The sequence below is a fragment of the Felis catus genome, chromosome D1 (assembly GCF_018350175.1).
Source record: "Felis catus isolate Fca126 chromosome D1, F.catus_Fca126_mat1.0, whole genome shotgun sequence".
In the NCBI taxonomy this organism is placed as follows: domain Eukaryota; kingdom Metazoa; phylum Chordata; class Mammalia; order Carnivora; family Felidae; genus Felis; species Felis catus.
This window is the reverse complement of record NC_058377.1, coordinates 44507917-44532448: the sequence shown is the minus strand read 5'-3', so window position 1 is coordinate 44532448 and position 24532 is coordinate 44507917. Positions and strand designations below refer to the sequence as shown.

The following is a 24532-nucleotide window of genomic DNA, read 5'->3' as shown; positions in this document are numbered from 1 at the left end:
GGTCTTTTAGCTATTCCTCTTGCTAAGGGATTAAATATGCACTCTATCTTATTCTGCTTAAAGTTAATGTTGTGTCACTTAATGTAGATAAGAAACTTGCCATTGTATAATTCTATACCCCCTTTCTTTATGCCATGTTGCCAAATACTTTACACAGCCATGCTTATAAATATCACAATATATTGTCAAATTTTTTTGCTTTAAGTAGTCAGTTATACTTAGTCTGATGTTGACTTCATGTTTCCTCTGCCCATTTATGTTCAGTCCCAGGCAGTGGCAAGTCCTCATAAACCTTAGTTCTCAATGGTCTCCATATAAGGGTCAGAAGACTTTGGCTGTAAAGGTATAGTTAATATTTCAGGCTTTGTGAGATGGTCTCTGTTGAAACTACTCAACGCTTCCAGTGTAGTGTGAAAGCAGCCATAGACATTATCTAAGTAAGTGAGGCTGACTGTATTCCAATAAAACCTGATTTACAAAAACAGACAGCAGACTGAATTTGGCCTGAAGATGACAGTTTGCTGACCTGTGATCTATACCATTGGTGGTAAGTAGTCCAGGTCTGTATTTCTTATCTATAATTCTGAAAACCTTAGAGGTCTGAAAATTATGTTATTTTATAACTCACTTGGCAACAAAACATGACCCAATCTGAACTCATCTGGTGATAGAACTTGACCTGCACTGTAATGGGGCTATTTACACTATGTATCATACTTTGTGTGAATATTTGTATGTTTTGCTACATATAGCCTATGTATCACACTTTGTGTGAATATTTGTGTGTTTTGCTACAGAAATATTAATATGTTGATTAAAGCCTGCTCCACAGCATGCTGGTGGTACTATATGACTATGTTACCTTTTATAAATCTAAAAATCCTGAATTATGTAACATACCTGGTCCCAAAGGTTTCATTAAAGAATTGTGGACTAATAGTAGTCTGATTAGATGTGAGGTTTAGAAGCAGTGGTTGAAGTAAATTCTCCAGTAGTCCTCAAGTGTGTTTGCCAGAGTGAGCTACCTGTCTCTGCTTTCTTTGTTTAGGATCTTCCTCTTGTGACTCTGGCATTTTAGGGGACTGCCTAGTCACCCCCAGGGCTCCTCTGGTTCATTTCTCAGTTTGGAATGTCTTTGATCCAACAGAGCCATAACTTTTACTCCACAGAAATAACAACAGAATGTCTCCCAATACATTTCTCAAAAAACAGTGGGTTTTTAATTTTGATCCTGGTTGATTAATTGGCAGGCTACTGTGTAATGTTAGGAATGAAGTCCAGGAGACTGAATTCGAATCTTGAGCTATCATGTATTAGACTGTATCTTTGGGGAAGTAATTTAATCTTTGTAAGCTTCACTTTGTGAGCCTGGAGTGGGAAAAGAGAATGATAACATTACCTCATAGGATTAAAATGTAGAGGACTTAGCTAAGTGTGGCTCAGAACACATGTTCAGTTAATATTAGTTTAGTTATTTTGTAAATAGAACTGGATTAATTGGAAAAATAAAAAGTTAGAAACCATCCTCCTGAATCTGGCTCATGCCCTCAGAGTCCAATTCAGATTTATTTATTAATGGGTTACTGTAATACCAAACCTTTATAATTTTGTAACTCTGGAATCTCTAAACAATTGTGAATTCTTGGAAATTGTTTTCAAAATTTTATGTATATTGTAATTTAGAGAACATCTATAAATTTCATTTGAGTCTTAACAGAGATTCGTGTTCTAAAAAAGGTTAAGAACCAATGTCATAAGTGTACCCTATTGCAGCAAATTTGGAGGATTATGAATGAGACAGTGATGTTCTGTCTGATCCATTAAGCTTTTCCATTGGAATAGAGCTGAGACATTTCTTCACTATCTGCTTTGTGGAACTGGCTTGGGTACATGCCTTGAAAACTCTGAATATTGGAACTGTAGTCATCAAAGTTGAGGAACAAGTCCTAAGCTGATGTTGGTGCGATTGGTATGCTCATAAGAATAGTAAATCCATGTGTAGATATCAGGGACTAGCCCTTGACCTGAGGCTACAGACTGAGCTCATTGGTTGACCTGCCCTATGAAGCCTTACAACAAACGTGAAGTTTTCTTTGGCCCTGATAGAATGCTTGTATTCCCTACTCCCCATGGATATACTGAATAGCCAAAAAGAAGAAAACTATATATGAAAAGTCAGCTTTTCTTGGCAAAGCGCCTGCTTGGAGCAATATTCTTCAAGCCTCTAGAATGGAGAAAATATATAGCTTGGCTCTTGGCTGCATGATTTGGAACTAACTTTCACTTCAAAGCTCAGCTTATGAGATGGTAACAGCTGCAGTCAGGGACAAGCTCCAGCTCACCTCAGTAATGTGGAAACAAGATAGAACCAAGGTGGCTGGTACATGTGTGGGCACATGGGGTGTGAGTCATGGAGTCATGAAACCTTCTCTTGGCAGGATCAGCTGCAGAGTGTAAAGACACCATGTCAAGCATAAACTGTTGCTGGAAGAATACTTGGGATTTTACAGTGGGAGACCAGAGGACCCTGACTGTGCCAATGTAAGGCAGAGTGAAGACCTTGCCCTGCTACAACTCTGAATATCATTTTAACAACATTATCCCTCATGGATTAAAAGTCTCATGTGTACAGTCACTTAAGGATTTTGAGTCTGAGATAGATGTGAATAGTGGTAAGTTCTAGGTACCTAATGACTTCCCTGGAGGCTGACCTATAATTAACAGTAAGTTCATATTTCTCAGGCTCCTCTATAAATAATGAAAGGTAGAATTTCAGAGGAAAAGGCAATTTAGTCCTCGAGAAAGGAGAAAGTTCTCCAGCTACAGGATAATAAAATGACTTATAACTTACTATAGGTACAGCAAACAATGAAACAGCACCTCAGCCCCATTTCTGAATTACCACAAATGGAACCATTCATGTTTCAGAAGAGTTCTATGACCCCAAAAGAGAGCAGAATACAGAGAATAACAGAAAACACGTACAGAGAAACCACAGGGCTGGCTTTTGATTTGCTACAATAACATGAGGCTCCTGTCTCTAAGTGCAGGTCTCTGAAATATGATGGTTCCAAGAGTCTGTTGTCAGCATCAGTAATGTACCTGGCTACAGAAAATGGGGCTTCCCCTCTCTATCTTTCATCACTTTCTGGTGTCAGAACTGGCCAAATATGACCAGTAAGCCGAGATAACTACAAAAGACAGAAACAGACACCTTAGGATCAAGAGATGATTGTTCAGGTGCTATTGTCTGGAAGAGAATCAGAACAGTACCTTCCTGGAGAGTCTCCATTCTCATCAAATAGGATCATATCTCCAGAAACCCCAGTAAAATTGGTTTTCATCAGGGAGTCCAAAAGTTTCCGTCCATCAATTGGCTTCATTGCATCACAGAGGCCTGCATAGCCTGGACAGAGGGACATCTGCATGTTGTGGAGCCCATAGGCCATGGAATAGATAGCATTGATCACAAATCCCATTTTGGAATCTTGAACGTGATGTGTTCTCAGAGTCAGAGAACCTGTTGAAAAACAAATTATGGATTAACTATGAGATTTAATTCTGCTATAGCTATACCCATGGATTCTGAATAACTTGAGCATTCACTGAGCAATTTATCAGAGTTAGAACCAGATTAAATACAAAGATAGAGGTCCCAAATTCGTATGTCTAATAATTGTCTTCTATTTCCAGTTTTTCCCCCAAAAAAACCTTGAAGAAACACCCGAATCCCCAACAGTACCAAGATTCACTTCCTCTATTACCAATCCTGGAGATGGATGCATGAAAGCACTGTATTTCTGTATCATAAACTTATTTTAAGGACAGATTAATCTCCTTAGTACTCAGCTATGATAATATTACCTCCTTGGTTTAGAAATCCACAACAAATCTCCAGCTTCCAAACCAGTAAGTAATAGCTAAACAAACTATATTTTCTACCATCTTGTCTCAACTTACCTGCTTGGATTTATCATGCACCCCTTGCAACCTCAAAGCATTTGCTCTCCATAAACTGGCCTATTTAGGGAAATTCTAAAATATAACATTTATACTCCATTAATCTTTAATTGTTAGAGTCTGAACATAAAAAAATGGTAGACGATCTAGGGACAAAACAATGATAAATTGGGCATGGATTCGGCACTTAAGAACTTGTTCAATAATATAAATTATGTAACCACAGCAAAAGGTGGAAGGTGATAAATTTGTAACATATGTCGAGTTACCCTTCCAATGGACAGCTCTTGGGAAAGTTTCATTAAAGAACTAACATTTGTTATAGGTTATTGATGCAGTATGAAATGAGTGTCTGTTACTTATGACTGCTCAGAACTTGCTGGGAGCGAGGGACATATGTGGCACAAGATAAACCTGATGCTTGCCCTAGAGTCAAGAAGGCACGTGAGCATCCCAGCAAGCCACTGCAGTATGGTTTGGTAAGTCCTGAGGCAGGACTGAGTCAGGAGGGGCATCAGACCCAGAGACTCACTGAGGCTGAGCATTATGGCTGAGTATCAGCTGGATGAAGAGTGGAGGGAAGCGTGTTTGAAGGTTCATAGATGAGATAGAGCATGCTGTGTTTGGGAAACTTTAAGAAGGTTGGAATGTTCAGAACATGATATGGGAGATGAGAGAATGGGGAGAGGTAGAGAAGTAGAGGAGGGAAGGGCTGCTTAAACCACATTGAGATTGGTGTACTTTATGACGTACTTTATCTTAAGATCACTGGGATCCCTTGCAGTGTTTAGGTAGGGGCATGATCAGATTTCTATTTTAGGAAGACTGATCTGGCTACAGCATGGAGAAAGATTAAAAGGGCTACAGGAGTGGAGCCAGAAAGACCTATGAAGAAGTGATGCAATGATCCCCATGATAGCTGAAGGTGGCCTTGCCTAGGTAGAGGCCATGGTTATGGGCAGAAGTGTTCAGGAGGCAGAATCTACTACCAGGGCTGGTAACTGAAGAATGGGGAAGATTGAGACACATAGGGAGAACATGGAAAGAAGGCAAAAGTGACAGCTGAAATAAAGACAGAGCTTGTCATTTGGGAAAAAAGTTTTCTGTAAGAGAGATAGAAAGGAATTTTCTAAAGGTAGCATGACTTTTCATGACTTTTCAAACTGTAGAGGCATATTACCCCCTTCTTGATTGCTGGCCCAAATGCTGATACTTTCCCTGAGCAGAAAACAAAGAAAACAGCACAACTCATCCTGACATAAGTTTAAGATGAGGAATCCCATTTCCATTTAAGGACTAAGCACTGGACCCAGGCTCAGTAATCAATTCTCATAATTTTCTTTTCTACATAGGCTCGCTTCATACTTCCCACCCCTGCCGACCCTCCTCCACTGTAAACTCCATGCTACTAGGTATTAAATAAAATATTTTTGGGTCACTTTTCCCTCCTCTTTCCTTCATACCTTCTCAACTCTTATTTTTTCTACTGTTAATAATTAAACTACTTCATACCAATCTACTTCCACCGGGTTTTTTTTTTTTTACTTAAAAAAGATTTTATTTTTTTAAATTTTTTCAATATATGAAGTTTATTGTCAAATTGGTTTCCATACAACACCCAGTGCTCATCCCAAAAGGTGCCCTCCTCAATACGCATCACCCACCCTCCCCTCCCTCCCACCCCCCATCAACCCTCAGTTTGTTCTCAGTTTTTAAGAGTCTCTTATGCTTTGGCTCTCTCCCACTCTAACCTCTTTTTTTTTTTCCTTCCCCTCCCCCGTGGGTTTCTGTTAAGTTTCTCAGGATCCACCTAAGAGTGAAAACATATGGTATCTGTCTTTTTCTGTATATCTTATTTCACTTAGCATCACACTCTCCAGTTCCATCCACGTTGCTACCAAGGGCCATATTTCATTCTTTCTCATTGCCATGTAGTACTCCATTGTGTATATAAACCACAATTTCTTTATCCATTCATCAGTTGATGGACATTTAGGCTCTTTCCATGATTTGGCTATTATTGAACATGCTGCTATAAACATTGGGGTACAAGTGCCCCTACACATCAGTACTCCTGCATCCCTTGGATAAATTCCTAGCAGTGCTATTGCTGGGTCATAGGGTAGTTCTATTTTTAATTTTTGGAGGTACCTCCACACTGCTTTCCAGAGTGGCTGCACCAGTTTGTATTCCCACCAACAGTGCAAGAGGGTTCCCGTGTCTCCACATCCTCTCCAGCATCTATAGTCTCCTGATTTGTTCATTTTGGCCACTCTGACTGGCGTGAGGTGATATCTGAGTGTGGTTTTGATTTGTATTTCCCTGATGAGGAGCGATATTGAGCACCTTTTCATGTGCCTGTTGGCCATCTGGATGTCTTCTTTAGAGAAGTGTCTATTCATGTTTTCTGCCCATTTCTTCCCTGGGTTATTTGTTTTTCGGGTGTGAAGTTTGGTGAGCTCTTTATAGATTTTGGATACTAGCCCTTTGTCTGATACGTCATTTGCAAATATCTTTTCCCATTCCATTGGTTGCCTTTTAGTTTTGTTGGTTGTTCTACCGGGTTTAATATACATCGTCTTCTTCCAGATTATAACAATAGTCTTTAAACTGTTTTTATTTTCTATCTTTGCCCTTCCTCCCCTACTCCAGCCAATTTTAAACCCAACAGCCATAGAAATTCCCTTAAAATGTAGATCAGATCACGACACTCCTCTGATCAAACTTTTCAGTGGCATTTATTACTGAAAGTAAAAGCCACAGTCCTTGCAATGACTTTCAGAGACATACAAGAACTTGACTCATGGCACCCTACCCCTCATGCTTCTGACTCCATCTCCTAACACTCTTGATTTGAATTATTCCTCTCTAGCCACACTCACCTCCTTGCTGATTCTCAAATATTCAGGGGTGCCCCTGCCTCTGGGCCCTTGTATTTGCTGTTCCTTCTACCCAGAAGGCTCTGCCACAGACGTCTTCAGAATCTGCTCCCTCCTAAGTGCAGGTCTTTGTTAAAATATCATCCTCTCTGTGAGACCTTGGGACACCCTGGCTACATCTCATCTCTGTCCCACTCTCCACACATACTCCCGGTGGGTCTCCTTTCCCGACAGTAGTTTTCTCCTTACCACTATCTAAAATATTATGTATTTGTCTTGTTTATTGCCTAAAACATCTACCCATTAAAATGTAACCTCTGTGAAGCCAGGGATTTTTTTGCCTGTTTCCTTTATTACTCAGTGCTTAGAATAGTGCCTAGCACAGAATGGGTCCTCAAAAAATATTTGTTGAGTAAATTAAAGAACTGTCCCTTCTAACTCTCCTTTCTATTTTCTTTTCCTTCCTGACCCTACCAACACTATTTCTATCCATTCTCAAAGGCTCCAAGAGGACTTCCTTCATGAAGACAACCATGATTATAGATACTAAAATTAACTTTGCTTTTTCAAACTTCCTACCACTTTCTCTATACCTATCTCAGGCACCCTGCACAACATACTATAGAAATGTGGGCATACTTAGGGGGAGGAGAATTTGGAACATCCGGTCCTCACATCAGTCCATCTCCTAACTTCCTCCATTTAACTCCCTAAAAGGATGTGTCTTACTCACACATCAGCTCAGCCTCCTAACCCTTATCGGAGGTCAGCAATAGTTGCTTTTGTGGCTACTAGATAGGTGGTGGTTTGAGTCTCATTTTGTTTTTTTCCTCTTATGAGCAGGAGAGGGAGATGTAAATTCTTGCTTTATGTCTTACTAGCTCTGTGACTTGAGCAAGTTACTTAAATTCTCTAAGATTCAGTTTAATCACCTGTTAAATGGCGACAAGTCATAAATACCTTGCACAGAGGCTGGCACAAGATAGATGCTTCATAAATAGTAACTGTACCAAAATGTAAATCATAAAGCCCTTTAGCCACCATGTTTTGTGGTCACCACTTTGGGAAACAAAAGCAAGCCAAAGGTCTGGCCTAATATGATGCGCAGTAGAGCTCTCAGGCAGTCATGTTTCAGGTTCCCTTCCTGATTTTTCTTTCTGCCTTGTCTACAATAGACAGCAACTGGCACAAAGGCAGCATTTGAGGCTTATTCATTTGTAAATCAAATGACAGTGCTTAGGGCATGGTTACTGAACTGTTTGTTGAACTGAATGGGGGCAAGAATGAAAATTTGCATTTGTTTGGCACTTTTCAAAATAATTTTTGCGTGTATCAGTGATGTGCATCAAATACCTGTATTCACACTGCAGAGATAAAGAAACTGAGGTGTAGACAATTTAAGTAGATTTTCCAAGGTTACGTGGATATAAAAATCAAAAATAGACAAGAATTTCTAACACTAAGATCGGTGCCCTTTTTGCTATACTATATTGCTTTCTCTAGAAATACTCCCCGTATGATATTACTGTATCACCTCTAAAAAGTATTCTACTTAAGAGATAAAGTGAGGGAAAACAAACTGGTAACAAGATTGAATCCTTCCTGGAAAGTGCTATGTTTCTGTTCCTTCCAATAATGTCCGCTAACGCTGCCCAAAATCTGGGCCCAGGAGTGCACAAAAGGAGCTGACCAAAAAAAGCAGGAGCTCAGAAACCAAAGGACTCATGTCTCTGTGCACAGTCTGTTGTATCATTTGTTGTTACTGAGCATCTTCAAACACCTGACCTACGTGGGCAGCATTAGGCTCTTACAGAAGTTCCTGGTAACTATTTTCCCTTGTCACCCAAACTACCAGAAGACTGCAAATTCAAAAAACAAACAAAACCTGCAGAAGAAGACCAATGTAAATTTAACCTTTGTAATATCTCCTTAAGTCAATTTGATGAGGAATTTTTAAAGAAGGATATCTTAATCTGTTTTAGCGTTCAGGATGCAACAGGGGGGCAATTAAGAGAAATTCACATTTAAATTCTGCCTACACCACCTCACCTACATACCAGCCTTTCCCTCCATCAGAAGCAGCAGCTCCAGGCTAAGTTATCACCTTTAGGTAGCTGAGAGAGCTCTTTTGAAATGTGTGACAACAAAATAAATACTTTACAAATGCTTCAATTTCATAAAACTCAAGGAGGTTTAGGAGTTGTTTCCACTGTAGATGAAGAAACTAAGGAAATCAAGATGACCTGTCAGTAGCTGGCAAGCCTAGCTTTTTGTGCACAGGGTAGTGGTAGCTGTATTTAAAAGCAATTAACGCAATAGCTTTAGTATTTGTATATGGGGGTGCGAATTTGGTTAATTAGGTAATTCTCCTGCCTCTTACCTCCTCAGGCTTAGATCTCTGTCTATCTCTACCTGTTCCCTAACTCTACACACATCAGAAGGGGGTGAAATCCGCAAAATACCTTACTTTGTGTTAGAGAGTACACATCAACTACTAACAATAGCAGAGTATAAAGAATGGGAGTACAGATTCTGGAACCAGGCAGCAGGTTAGGATCACAGTGGTGCCATGTACTAGCTGTGTGACTTTGGCCTAGGTCATTAACCTCTCTGTGCCTGAAAAAAAATGGGTTTAATAATAATATCTAAGCAATTGATTTATACAGGGATTAGCTGAGTTTATATTTATAAAGCACTTGATAAAGTAAAATGGTTTATGTTACTTGGCCCCTGATCCAAGTTCTGTTACAAATGATCTGGCTTGTTTCTTCATATGCAGAATATAAAGATCTGGAAGACGTATGTTCACAAGTAGAGGCATTTGCTAGAGCAAATGTGCCTAATGTGTTTTTGAGGAATAACAAGAAAGGCCAGAATAGTGAGTCAGGGTAAGACAAGGAGGGTAATGAGATAAGGGATGCCTAGTATAGGACTTTGGACTGCTTTTATCAGAGATGCCACGATATCCTTTTCATTTTAAAAAATTTATTTTGAGGATGAAGATTGAATGAGGGTGGGAAAACCGAGGGAGTGTGGAAATAGGAAGCTAACAGAAGATGGTGCCTTAGTTTAGGATAGGATTCTAAGTACATTTTGGAAGCAGGGAGAATGGGATGTGTTAATGGGTTGGATGTGAAGTATTAAGAAAAAAGAAGAATCACGGATTAGTCCAGGTTTTCATTTTAAGCAACTTGATGGTTTAGTGTACATTTGAGGTGTGAGAAATAGGTTGGTAGGGATGGGGAATCAAAAGTGCCGTGCCACTCATTGAACGGGGAGATCAGTCAGTGGCCGATGTGACCGACCAGGCAACAGACACTGGTGGCTTAGATGAGGGTGAGAAGCATTCAGATTCAGGATACATTTTGAAAACAGAACTGACATGACCAGATGACAGACTGGATCTATCTCAGGTATCAGACTCCTTTTTGAGTTCCTGGTGCTGCACTATTTTATCAGCTGTACAGTGTTTCCTTGTGTGGACATGGCATGATTTATTTTTTATTAGTTCCAGAATGTCTTATAATTTCTTGCTTGGGTTACTGCAATAGCCTCCTAACAGATCTTACTGCCTCTAATCTTGTTCTGCTGGAATCTATATATTCCCAGTGTAGATATATAAAGAGTGGTCTTTCTAAAGCACAAAACTGATTTTATTAGTCTCCTTTTAAAACCATTCAGTTGATAACCAAATTATACTCCAAATACCTTGTCCCAACTTTCCAGACCTTTCTTTTCTGCCCTTGATTTACCCCTCAATTCTGACCCATGATACTGTATAATACCACATATTCGAAACTTCTTGTAGTCACATTGTAAAGTCTTCTCCCTTGTATCCGGGCCTCTGTGCATTTCGCTCTATATATGTGGAACATACTCTCTTGCAGATTCTCTATTTATTATTTTGTGTGTGTCTAAGACTCACGTCTTCTCAGAAATTGGTTGTGACCCTCCTCCAGTTTAGAATTAAGGTTTTGCTCTATTCGCCCACAGCACTGACGCTAGCATTTATCACACACTGAACACCCTATACACAAGTTGCCTATTTACCTATGTCTTTGGTCTAGACTTAAAGCTCTTCTTTGTCCTCTTGTAGCACTGGTGGTGACCTTTGGCTGGTTTCTAGTACACTGTGGACTCCTCAATGACAGAGATTCTGTGTCATTCATACAGGTAGCCCCTGTGCCTAGCACAGCCCCTGACATATAATTGGTACTATTAATATATGTTAGGTACATGAATGTGGCCTGATGAATGACAGGATGTCACCAAATACCAGGTCTGGTCTCCAGATTGTCAAATCAGTTTACAAGAGCAGTCATTCCTTCGTAGAATAACAATAAACAAAACCAATACTGCCAGTTTATAATAGGATCTACCAGGTGGACCAAACAATCCCCTTAAGCAATCTCATGGGCTTTCACCACCTAATAAAACTACTTGAGAAAATTCTGGTCCAGTCAAGATGGAGTAAGCCCTCTCCACCCTATTTCTCCCACTGAATGCTGCTAAAAACCCTGGACAGAATGACTGGAACAGTTTTCACAGGATTTTGAAAAGTAAATGGTAACAGGTGGGTTGGGGGAGGAAACCAGAATTTAAAACACCACTGAAGCATGCGTGAGATTCTTGGATCTTTTCCCTCCAGTATCTCCAGGCTTGGGTGCAAAGGTAGCCCCAAAACATGGAGCTGTGGGCTAATCTGAGGTGTGGGCAGAGGGATCGCCAAGAGAAGTCCTCTATTTCTGGTCTGAAGAGTGGAAAGGGGCTCCCTATGAGTCAGAGAGAGTGGAGGAAATTCTATTTTTGTTTTGGTATGTGTGAGCCCCAGGCAGCCCTGCAGAGGTAGTGGGGCAAACTGCTGTACTTTAAGGTAGGAGCCCTTCTCCATGACCAAAGGAACTGTGTCTCAAGAGTGTGGGGAAATGCTTTTTTCATTTCTCCTAGCCTCTCCCCCAAATGGTGGCTTCCATGGTAATCTAGTCAAAGGGACAAAGGTGAAAGACAGAGGTAAACACCAAAGCTGCACATTTCTACCCAGGGGATCAGGACGGAGATGAGAGAGAGCTGAAAAATGTCAGGGAAACTGGGAAGGGGGGAGCTCAAGAAAGTGATCCTACAAAGTCAAATATGAACTCTTGGCACCAGGCGCATAAGCAACAAGCTCTGAGAAAACTGCAGAGGCTTTGAAAACTGGGCTGACAGTAGAACCGCAGCCTAGAGACGGTGGGCACCAACTTGCAGCCTGACGCTGACCAGGCTGATTTCTTGTTTTGTTTTGTTAATCACCCTTCTATCTAAGATAACATCATATTTGAAATTTCCAGAATCATGAGATGACACCTGGAGTCAGGGGACTACCTATGATTACGTGTGAGAGCAGTAAGGGTCCCAACCACCTTTTTGCTGATCTTCTGTCTACATTTTCAAACTCCTTACTTGCTGTTGGTTGACACAGCCTTTCTTTAGATGTCTTAATAGAACTCAGATTTCTATTCAATTCCTTTGTTCTTGCTTCTTAGGCCCTAAAGAGAAATTCTAGTTCTTAGTTAATTTATTCATTGACTCATTCAGAGATTAATTAGGTTATTGATTAAACAGACATTTATTGAACCCATACTGTATGTCAGACACTGTGATGGATGCTGGTGATACAAGTGACACAGTATCTCTCTCCTCAGAAACACTCAGCATATAACCCATGGGCTCAGTGAAAGAAATTTGGGAGGCCCAAGAAGTTTGACCTTATTAGGAAAATTTTAAAGTCCTGAGTGCACACAATGAAACAGCTCATTTTATCTAGACTTCTTTTCATACCCAGTAAGCGTTAGGAAAGAGAGGGCATGCTAATTAGTTGGCTTGTTAATGCACAAAAGAACTGGACTTTAGTCAACAGTATTTACTTTGTTTAAGGATTATTTTTTAGGGTCCACTATGGGCCAGCCCAATGCAGGCATGAGGATTTGTGCCAACCCAAACTTGCAAGCTGCTCTCAGGCTCCATCTGCCTCACAGCAGCCTGGAGAGAAGAAATGGAAGCAAGGAAGAGAGGCTGGTCCCTTTTTATTTTATTTTTGTTCAAAACTGGATCACTGATTTAGAACACTTAACATTCAATCCTAATTTTACTATTGTTTAATCAAATGAGAAGATTCTAAAAGGATTAGCAGAAACTGAAATCCTTCAATCTGTGATTACAATTTAATTTTACAGCACTTAAAATATGTTCTTTTTAAAAATATGTCCTTTAATTCATCTGGGGAATCAGAACTTTGAAGCTTAGTAGCTGTCAAACAGAGGGAAATCAGAGTGTCTTAACAAGGCAGAATCAGAAGATACTAAGGACTTCAGAAAGCATCTAGTCTAGAGGCTACAGAAAGGATGCCTTTGGACTAAATTGGCATTTAGATATGTTTTGTTTGGCTAAATGCTACTTTGTGGAAATTTTACATGAGAATCCAGCTTTGTAGACTCTTGGGGAAAAAAAAAACAGATGTCACAATACTGGCTTCATTCAGACTCTCACACAGCAAATGCTAACCTGCTTCTCTCTTTTATATCACATCTTTAGCCCCTATATTCCTCTGATGTTGGGACTTCCTAATTGGTCCAATGAACTCATTTTGTAGATGAAGAATAAGGCCAATGAGGGAAAAAGATTTCTTGAAAGTCACACCTTTGGTTAATGGCAGCTGGCATCTTGTGTTTAAACTCTTAGACTAGTGTTATTTTCATATGGGCAACAAAGGAAACCATGGTTTAAAATTCTTTTCAGCAAACTAACCTATGACCATAGAGTAATGAATCTGGCAAAAATTTATTAAAAAATATTTAAAAAATCCCAAGTCAGTTCTTTGTGTTATCCCTTACACTAGCTACTAAAATACTTTTGGATTGTCCCCATTATTTCCTCTCTACCCACCAGTAGGGGAAGGATAGTAAAGGAAAGGAAGATGTGAGGGAAGGGATTCAATTATTTTCTAGGAAGGAGATTATAAATCTGGAAGATGTCACTTGATAACATACTGTAACGTTGCAAGAGAAAATAAATAGCAGGGAAACAAATTCTCCCTAACGTCATTTATTTTCTGAATCTACTCATTCCTTATGCATATGGCAAATGGATTCCAATTATGCTCAGCGGCTGACACAATAATTTGTTTTCATTGTGACAGAAGGGCAGAACATCCCCCAAGCCAGAATTCATCTTTTGCCATTACATACTCCCACAGAAATATGTGTATACCTCTACTACAGAATACTTTCCGTCATGCACTAGAATTACCTATGTGCTTGTCTGTGCCTACCACGGGGTATGAGCCACCTGAGGGCTAAAACTGTCTTGGGTACACTGTATGCTCCACAGTTCCTAACGCTGTGGTGAGTAAGCAATCCATTCCTTCATTTAACATTTACTACGCACCTATTTTTTGCAAAAGCCTCAAAACATACCATGAGATTCAGAATTTAGTTCGCACTAGGCAATGAGTTCTATGCAGGTCAGGCCCACATTGATCTTGCTTTCCAGTACCCAGAATAATATTCAACATTGTCAGTAATGGTGGGTCATATGAAATGATGGATGACTATGGATAGAACTCCTGTATGGAACTTTACATATAGTGGGCCAAAGAAATTTGTGTTATAATGAAGATGCAACTAGCTTCTTGGGACCATAGGTTAAGATTAATAAAATAAAGGACATGTTAAGTGAGCTGGGGCTTGGACAGAAATTAGAGATATCAAGAAGGAAAAACAAAAGTCCATGAAAGGGCTGAATTGACCAATGACATCACATAACTCATTCAGACTTTCCTAAGACTATATCATGTGCTTTTTTCTATATCAGGAAGCATGGCAGCACTGGGAGCCCAGAGCTGTATCCATACACCTGTAGAGATACCAATTTCTAATATCTGCTTTGGCTCCAATTTATAACTGTGTCTGAAATACAGGCAGTTGACCTCTAAATGTTCATATTGAAATGCAAATGAATGCAGCAGCTGCAGAAAGAAGACGCATCTTCAGGGAGCTACAGAAATTCAACAGGGATTGTACACTTCTATGTGCAGAACACCAAATTTTAAATGTAAATGATTCACTGTGAGCAGCCGGTTGGTTGGCAGGCATGTGATGGATATGTGATTTCAGATAGTGTATCTCTTTCATTCACATTACAGTATTGTGAGGAACTTCCATATGGTATGTAAATGAAGGAAGACTTCCATAGGGATATGAAGGCTCGTGGTTGTATTATTTAAAAGAGTACATGGCAAAAAGCCATAGCATTACGTTCTCCTTACTATACTAAGACCAGACTCCTAGGCCACAGCTTTCCAACTGGCCCTATCTGGCCAACAATCTTCATTGCCACTGTTCTTCCCTATTTTGTTTTATAATATTTCCTAAAGATGTGACATTCCCATCCTAACCAATGAGCTTCCTATCATATTATTTTATTTCATGAATTTTTTTTATGTGTATCTATTTTTGAGAGAGAGAGAGAGAGAGAGAGAGAGAGAGAGAGAGAGAGAGAAAGCACGAGTGGGGGAGGGTCGGAGACAGAGAAGGAAACACATAATCCAAAGCAGGTTCTAGGCTCTCAGCTGTCAGCACAGAGCCCGATGCGGGGCTCCAACCCATGAACTGTGAGAGCATGACCTGAACCAAAGTCAGACGCTCAACCAACTGAGTCCCCCAGGTGCTCCCCTATCATATCCTGATACACAATTTAATGATCTCTCTACTGTGAAGCCTTGCTAGGGTTTCCCAGTAGAGTTGAATAATTCCTTTTTCAGGCCTTCCTTATTTGGAAAACAAGGAAAATAATACCTTCTTATAGAGTTGTGAGAATTCAAGACAGTATGTATAGAAGCCATGACCCCATAATATTATGGTACCACATACTTGGAAGCTCTTGCTGGTGTTGTTGTATATCTAGTACAATTTATTTCCAAGAGATTACTTGGTTATTCAAAGTTATTTGTAAAATTAGCATTGCTCCCCACCTTTGGAAATTTGAGAATTACTATACCTTTTAATTTACAAAATGTTCCAGAGTTTATGCTTCTGAAAGTAAGTGATGCAAAAAATTTAAGTTTCATTATGACTTTTACTTCTAATTAAAAATAACAAACATACTAGTTGAAAACCCCATCTAATAAGCAGTGTGATTGAAATGAAATAGAAAACTGAAAAAATGGGGGCACCTGGGTGGCGCAGTCGGTTAAGCGTCCGACTTCAGCCAGGTCACGATCTCGCGGTCCGTGAGTTCGAGCCCCGCGTCAGGCTCTGGGCTGATGGCTCAGAGCCTGGAGCCTGTTTCCGATTCTGTGTCTCCCTCTCTCTCTCTGCCCCTCCCCCGTTCATGCTCTGTCTCTCTCTGTCCCAAAAATAAATAAAAACGTGGAAAAAAATTAAAAAAAAAAAGAAAATTGAAAAAATGAATTATATTTCAGCATATAAACCCTCTGTATATAAACAAAATGTAGAGTTCACAAATTGTACATGTGAAAGATTAATTATCATGTCTAATACTAGAGATTTGATTAGGATAGAAAGACTTGATAGACATTGGATCATTTTTTTTAAGTTTATTTATTTATTTTGAGAGAAAGAGTGTGCATGTGCATTGAGTGCGGGAGGGGCAGAAAGAGGCGGGGGGGGGGAGTTGGGGAGAGAGAGAGAATCCCAAGCAGGCTCCACACTGTCAGTGCTGAGTCCAACGCGGGTCTCGAACTCACAAACCATGAGATCATCACCTCAGCCAAAATCAAGAGTCAGACCCTTAACTAACTGAGCCACCCAGGCGCCCTTAACGTTGGATCATTTTTATCAGAAACTATTTATGAAGCTCCCTCTGCTGAGTGTGCTAGGTACTGTACCACTAGTACTAGCTTCTTCATTATAGATATTGCATTAAAATCACAATAATTCCACTTTTAACTATGACAGTAATTATTTTATGTAAACTATTTTATTTCAAAATAATTTCAAAAGTGGGCATTAATGGAGAAGAGCTGGGAGAAGACAGTATCCCACAGATGCTGGATACTAGGTGCTTTCCATTCATTACCTAATTTAACCCTCATGGCAGACATATGACCTAACATTATTTTCTGCCTGTGTTCCACTTTACTACATTTTAGCTCTATGTTATTGGGCATTTTAAATCTCTGAGTCCAAACTGTCTCACCTAAAGTGAAATTTCAAACTCAGTTCAGGCTGGCTCTATGGACCGACCTTTCCACACCAGTATCTCCCCTAACTTTATATAAACATAAGAAAGTCACTTTTGCAAATGTCATTTTACTTCACTTGGGAGTGAGAATCACTATCCCTATTATCTTCTGAGGGTTAAGACTTGAGGAGAAAAGAGAAAGTATATGTAAAATGTTTTGATTAATAGTAATGAGTAATATTTATTGGGGAACTATCAGTATTCTAATTAGCCATTATAGAAGCCCTGTGAGTAGATACTACCATTAGCCTCAATTTTTATACAAGGAAAATGAGGTTCATTTATGATAAACAAGTTTTCTAAAGACAAACAGATTGAAAAATTAAATTGTATAATTTCAGAAAATAAACTTCTGGCATGTCAGAAATTAGGAAATTCCTGCCTCGATAATGTATAATTAGGAAATATCTTAACTAGAAATATATTCTTGATTATATAATTATATGCCTAGTCTAAATAATAATAACAATAATAATAAAAATAAAATAATAATGAAATAGAAAAGATTAAAATATAGATAAAATAAAGCAAATATATATATATATATATATATATATATATATATATATATATCCAAAATTTGGGTTGATTCTATATATACTACATATAAAAGGGGGGATGAAGAGGAAAAAGGGAAAAGTTTAAATTAAAAAAAAACTTTAAAAAATTAAATTAAAAAATCAACAAAATATATTAAATTTTTTAAAAATTAAAAAAATTAAAAAATAAAAAAATTACACAAAATAAAAATAAAAAAAAAGGTGGTAGAGGAAGAAAAAGGGAAAGACAAATACAAATCTATGTGTGTCAGATTCTAGTTTTTAATACACATTTTTGACACTTTTCTCCCACTTCTTCTTAATCCTCTGAAATACCCATATCCAAGTCCTGTCAATATATCTTCAAACTCTATTCACTTCTCTACATCTCTGCCATCACTGATTTAGTCCAAATGACCATCATCTCTCACTTTTATTACCATAATTGCCTCCCAACCAATTTAGCTTCATCCACCCTTTAATCTACTCTCCATACACATAAAGAATACGTTTTGAAAAACAAATCTGATCATGTCACCATAGTCTTCCGTGATTCTCATCACTCATAAAAACTTTGAATGAATTCCCATTGTCTTAAGATAAAAATAAGCATGTTGCTTATACTCTGCCTACCTCTCTGGCTCATCTAGAGTGACTAACCTATGATAAATCCCAAGTTATTTATTATATCCCTATAGTATATAAGATATAACAACTACATTTGAAAATAGTTGCTAGGCACACTTATGCACTGTTGGGAATGTAAACTTGTTAAGCCACTGTGGAAAACAGTATGGAGTTTCCTCAAAAAATTAAAAAATAGAATTGCCATATGATCCAGTTATTCTACTAGTGGGTATTTATCCAAAGAATACAAAAACATTAATTCAAAAAGATATATGTACCCCTATGTTTATTGCAGCATTATTTGCAATGGCTAAATTATGGATGGCGCCCAAGTGTTCCTCAGTAGATGAATGGATGTAGAAACACATATTGGAATATTATATATAGAAAAATATATATGAAATATCTGAAAAACTATATATTTGAATATTACGCAGCCATAAAAAAGAATGAAATCTTGCCATTTGCAACAACATGGGTGGATCTAGAGGGTATAATGCTAAGTAAAATAAGTCAGTCAAAGAAAGACAAATACCATATGATGAAAGATATTCATATGTGGAATTTAAGAAACAAAACAGACAAGCAAAGAAAAAAAGAGACAAGCAAAAAGACACTTAACTATAGAGCACAGATGCTTACCAGAGGGGAGGGGAGTGGGGGGATGGGTGAAACAGGTGAAGAGGATTAAAAGTACACTTATTATGATGATCACTGAGCAATGTATAGAATTGTTGAATCGCTATATTGTATAACAGTAACAACACTGTAAGTCAACTATACTGGAATTAAAATATTTTAAAAAGAAGAACATAATAATAACTAATAACAGAATAAGAAATTGAAAGTGACCACAAAACAAAACAAAACAAAACAAAACAAAACAAAACACAGCAAATTGTAAAGCATTGCTAGTATCTGGACTGAATAGTTTTTCAAATACTCTAGCATTGTATTAACATAGAGAATCATGGAGGAGTGTAATATAAGAAACCAGCCTTTGAACATTAACTTTTTTACCTCCTAGGCTTAGTCCCAACTTAATTCTCTGCCATCATGTCACCAGGCAGATACATGTCATCAGAGTACCAGACAGATACAACACACTGTAAGTCCTTTCCAGTGGACTCATATTTAATGCCATGGGTTGAAGACAAAACCTAGTAGCATAGAAACCATGAAGCTAAATCTCTTTGAAATTGATACTCAGTGAGAGACTGATTTTTCCCGCTTTACATCATTCTGCAAAATTTCAAGTTTCAATCAATGGTGGCTTATTATTATCAGCTGGATAACTACCTATTAATAATTTGAGTTCTAATTCATCTATTAATTTTTACAATAATTATTTGTTAGGTTCTACCTAGTGTTCCACAGGTTTGTTTTGCATATATAGAAGGCAGCACAATATAATACAAATAACATAATTTTAGAGGCTTGGATTCAAAAATTTTAGCTCTTTATTTGTCAGTGATCTGTCCTTGTCTGGACAAGCCATTGTAAGCCTCTTTGGGCCTTAGTTTGCTCATCTATAAAACAACAACAATCATAATTTCTGAGGATCAAGACAGAGCAAGTGAATGAAAGAGCAAAATAAACCATTTTACAATGACTACAAATTAATATTATTAATTTATAATCTATAGACATGAAGGCAAGTTATACCAGTTCTCCAAAGAAATCTGTGAGCTGGTTCATTCTGGCATGATATCTATCTGTAGTGAAGCAAATAAGAATTGAAAAATCATTGTCCTTTGGAAGGAAGTCCTGCTTCTTAGGTCTAATTATTGCTGGAATTCAAGGCAGACCTGCCCTTGGGTATATTAACTGTGGCCCATCTGTAGAGGTTTCTTTCCTGTGTCTGAAATACTTCTCCTTCCCTGCTTAGTCTCCAGGGCTGATCCATTTAAAAAAAAAATCAGAGTAGAAAGTTATGGAGTTAAAAAGTTAAATGATTCACAAAGGAATTTTAAACTGTATACAGTTTCTTGTTTAAAAAAATATTTTCTAAACTATTATCATGTTTAAAAAGAATAAAGATACATTACTGCTTAAATGCACAGTTCATCTTATCATTGTGAATATGTAATGATTTCATTATAGCCTGGACTTCAATCTCTTTAATTCATGGGATCACCAATTCAGCACAAAGCTCAAAGCTGTGTTCTGGGGGGAACTATGGTCATTTAATAAATATGTAACATACATTCTTTTCTTCATTTAACAAGTATTTATTGAGTACCAACTATACATCAGAACTGTTGTAGTCAGTGTTTTCTGCAAATATTAAGTACCTACTGTATTCAATAATCTGTAAAATTGCTTACTGGCAGCAGAGAAGTCAATCCCATATATGTGATCATGGGTTAATTTATTTGGAATTGTACAGCCTGAGGTTTGACACTGCTTTGCCACTTACTAGCTGTGCAATCTTGGGAAAGTCATTTAACCTCACTAAGCATTTTTCCTTCCTTTTCTTTTTTTTTTTTTAAAATAGGCTTCACACCCAGTGCAGAGCCCAGCGTGGAGTCCAGTGTGGAGACCTGAGTGGAATCCCATGTGGAACCCAGTGTGGGGCTTGAACCCACGACCATGAGATCAAGACCTGAGCTGAGATCAAGAGTTGGACGCTTAACCTACTGAGCCATCCAGGCACCCCCTTCCATTTTTTAATAAACAGACTCTAATAGTAGCTACCTCAAGATTGATTGGAGTATAACATGAGATAGTGCTGGGAAAGTGTGGGTAAGAATAAAGCCTAGCAAGCAAGTAACTGCATATTACATGTTAATTATGATAGTGATAATGAGACCAATTACAGTATTCACAATTATTGAATTAATCTATAGTAATCATTATTTGGCCTCACACAATCCAAATCCCCTTCCTAATCTTGATAAACTCCTTATTGTACCTAGATTCTAGTAGGCTTTATCATACTTTCATTAGGGAAGTTGAAGTGGCCTTGTCTCACTGCATTCTCTGGGCCCTGGTTGCCATGTAATGGGAATATAAATAATCCAGGCTCAGTAAATTATAAATTTTCTCCCAGGAATCTGTATAAAGTGAAGTCAAGCTAAAGGATGGCTGGCATTTATTCATAATGAAGTGAATGGTAGGGGGCAAATGCAGTTATATTCTGTCTGAACAGCCAAAAGCAGGGCTTATTTCATGGCTTTAGGGAGTTGGTCCAAGTTTTCAAACTTGGTCCTACAGCAGCCAGTAGATCCTGAGAGGACTCAATATTCTTTCAAATATTTATTTATATTTATATTCATATTCATTTGTTTTACCTTGGAGAGCCAAGCTAACAGTGGTTTCCAGTGATTACAAGCAAAACCTCTGACAGGAGTCAAATTGTTTGCAAAAGCAACCTGTTATCAGTGGGACAACTACTCACTAATTATATGAATTCCAATTCTCTGTTAATTTTTATAATAATTACTGGCTTGGCTCTATCCAGTATTCCATGGGTTTATGTGGGTGCCTACAGTCCAACAGAGGCAAATTATTTAATTTTAATATTGAAGTAGAGCCACGGACCAAAAGATTTCCTGAGTTGAATTATTAAACAAAGAGAATGCAGACATCAAATTTGGTTCACTACTCCTGCTTTCCATTGTCAGGGACAGCAGATGCCTTGCACCCCTGGAAGCTGATTTCATAAGAGAGAGCACTCTCCAATTACTTGTGACTGTTTGAACCAGCTGATTCAATTTAGAGACAGAATCACCAGATCAGTTTTCTTGTCTGTCTGTCTCATTGCAGATTGAGCCTTAATTAAATATTACCCGAAAGCACAGAGGGAAACCCTAGTCCTTGCCTATTTCTTTGCTTCCTCCAAAGAAACTGAGAAACATGAGAGGATGGAAAAACGACAACAGAGAAACTGGAATAAGAAACGTAAATTTTCAGGCATCAAGGGAATTCCTACTAGAGAAAACTTGCCATGTGCCTCTGAGATAGTCAGATTAAACACCAGTGTTCTTTTCTAAATCTTCCACATGATGACTGGTAATATCTAGTTATCCAGGATTTTTAAAATATCTCCCCTTTTGAAGCAATTTACTATATGGTAGATAAGGTGTTCTAGAACCATAAAACACCCTTGAATATTGTTTTTATATTTTGTTTGAATTTCCAGGTGTAGCATATGCCAACTTGAACAGAATATGGAAAACATTTTAACTTGTAACATCCATAGAAGCAAGAGTTTGCACATAGTTTGTAAATGTACAAACCTCTTGTGTCGCTCTCTACTGTGGTGTGGCCTATAGGGGTTTTTTAATTCATTTGTTTGAGTAACATTTTTCATACATTGTAATCTTTGGCTGAACTCTTTCTTAGAATCATTCTTGTATTTGTTCTGAAGTGTTGGGATTTTCAGCTCTATGAAACTACTAGAGAAAAATATGGTGTGGAAGAAACATTCTAATAATGATAGGATTTATTGAATTTTATTAAATGCCAGAGACTAAGTGCTATGGACTGAACTGTGTCCTCTCAAAAGCCCTAACTGCCAATGTGATATTTAATATAAGGCCTTTGGGAGATGGGCCCTTTGCAAGGTATTTGGGATGGGGCCTATGAGTTCATAAGCGTGGAGCCCTCATGTTGGGATTAAGATCCTTATAAGAAGAAACATCAGAGAGCTTGCTCCCTTTCTCTTTGCTGTGTGAAGGGGCACCTGTCTGCAAGCCATGAAGAAGAGGTTCTCACCAAAACCTCATAATATTAGAACTCTGATCTTGAGCTTGCAGAACTGTGAGAAAATAAATTCTGCTACTTGTACATCCCAGTCTATGGCATTTTGTTATGGTAGCCTCAGCTGACTAAGACACCATTTAAGTGTTTCATAGGTACTACTGCATCATCTATATAAGATCTCTATCAGGTAGGCATTTAATGCCATCCCAAATTCACATCTGAAGAAAGTAAGGAAAGAGAGTTTAAGCAACTTGTCCAGTGTCACAGGGCTATTAAGTGGCAGAGCTGGTTATATAAATCTAGCCTGTCATGTGCCAAAGCTGGCCCATAACCACTCTGGTATGATGGCTCCAATGTATACAACATTTTTTGTAAATTTGCCACTCATCAATCGATTTAATCACATCTTTCATATTTATTAATATATGCATTTATGACATATTTCTTTGAGGAATATTTTTAGGTTGAATGGTCCGTGCTCCTTCTGCAGTTACTGTCTGAATGATGGGCATTAAGGACAGTTTTGAACTGGCCTCTAGCCTGGAGTTCTCCATGCTTCCACCCAGGCTTCTAGTCTTGTTTTTAATGTAATTTTTCACCAGGGGCTCTTCATTCCCACTGCATGTTACTAAAGTACCAGTCCCACTTCTGTCTCTATACCTGTGTAACTTCAAACATGAAATATTTGAAAGGAAACTCATTTTCTCTTCCCGATCTATCCCTTTTTTTCTATTTTCTCTATTTTTCTATTAAAATTTTTTTTCTCAATCACCTATAATTGAAAACTTGAAGTCATCCTTGACTCCTCACTTTTTCTCAGCCCCATACAAAGTCTCCAAGTTTATATCGCTCTTCTGTTATACAATAGTAGCTACCATGACATTCTCACATTCCCAGTGGATTAATACAATAAAGTTTATTTCATGCTCACTTCTAACACTAATCTTTTCTTTACCCAAAAAACTCCCAAAGATACTGTCAGATGAACCTTTTTAAAAAAATATTTATTTTTTATTTATTTTGAGAGAGAGAGAGAGAGCGAGAGAGAGAGAGAGAGAGAGCAGGAAAGGGGGAGAGAAGGAGGGAGGGAGAGAATCCCAACCAAGCTGGATGTGGGGCTTGACCTCACAAACCATGAGATCATGACCTGAACTGAAATCAAGAGTACTGAGCCACCCAGCTGCCCCTCAAATCAAGCTTTTTAAATGGATTTTTGATTATATAATCTTCATGCTAAAAAATCTTCAACAATTACTTAATATGTAAAAGAAAATTCTTCAAATCATGGTCTAGCATGCACAATCCTTAAGAAACTTTTCCCCACTTTCATTTCCAGTCTTATCAGTTACTATATATCATACCTCACTCCAGTTGAACAAGTTCACCCTGCTATTACCTGAATGGGCCTTGTATTTTCTCAACTCTATCCTTAATTTCTCTAGACTTCAAAGCTTAGAATAATCTGTGTCAGACTCGTAGCCCAACTAAACTTCTGGACTTAACTTAAATATCAGCTATATCATTAAGCCCTAACCTCCCCAGACACAAGCAATAACCACTTCTCTAATGCCTAAAGCTCTT

The 24532-nt window shown here is 38.2% G+C and overlaps 1 protein-coding gene across 5 annotated transcripts in view; it reads right to left on the bottom strand.

Annotated features, from left to right (window-relative positions):
• Positions 1-24532, bottom strand: part of GRM5 (glutamate metabotropic receptor 5) — a 524773-nt gene that overhangs the window by 98051 nt on the left and 402190 nt on the right. For all 5 annotated transcript variants that reach the window (XM_023239349.2, XM_023239348.2, XM_023239351.2 and 2 more), the window contains exon 5: positions 3274-3520. In XM_023239349.2, coding sequence (XP_023095117.1) covers positions 3274-3520 — 247 coding nt within the window. The remainder of the gene's footprint in view (positions 1-3273; positions 3521-24532) is intronic.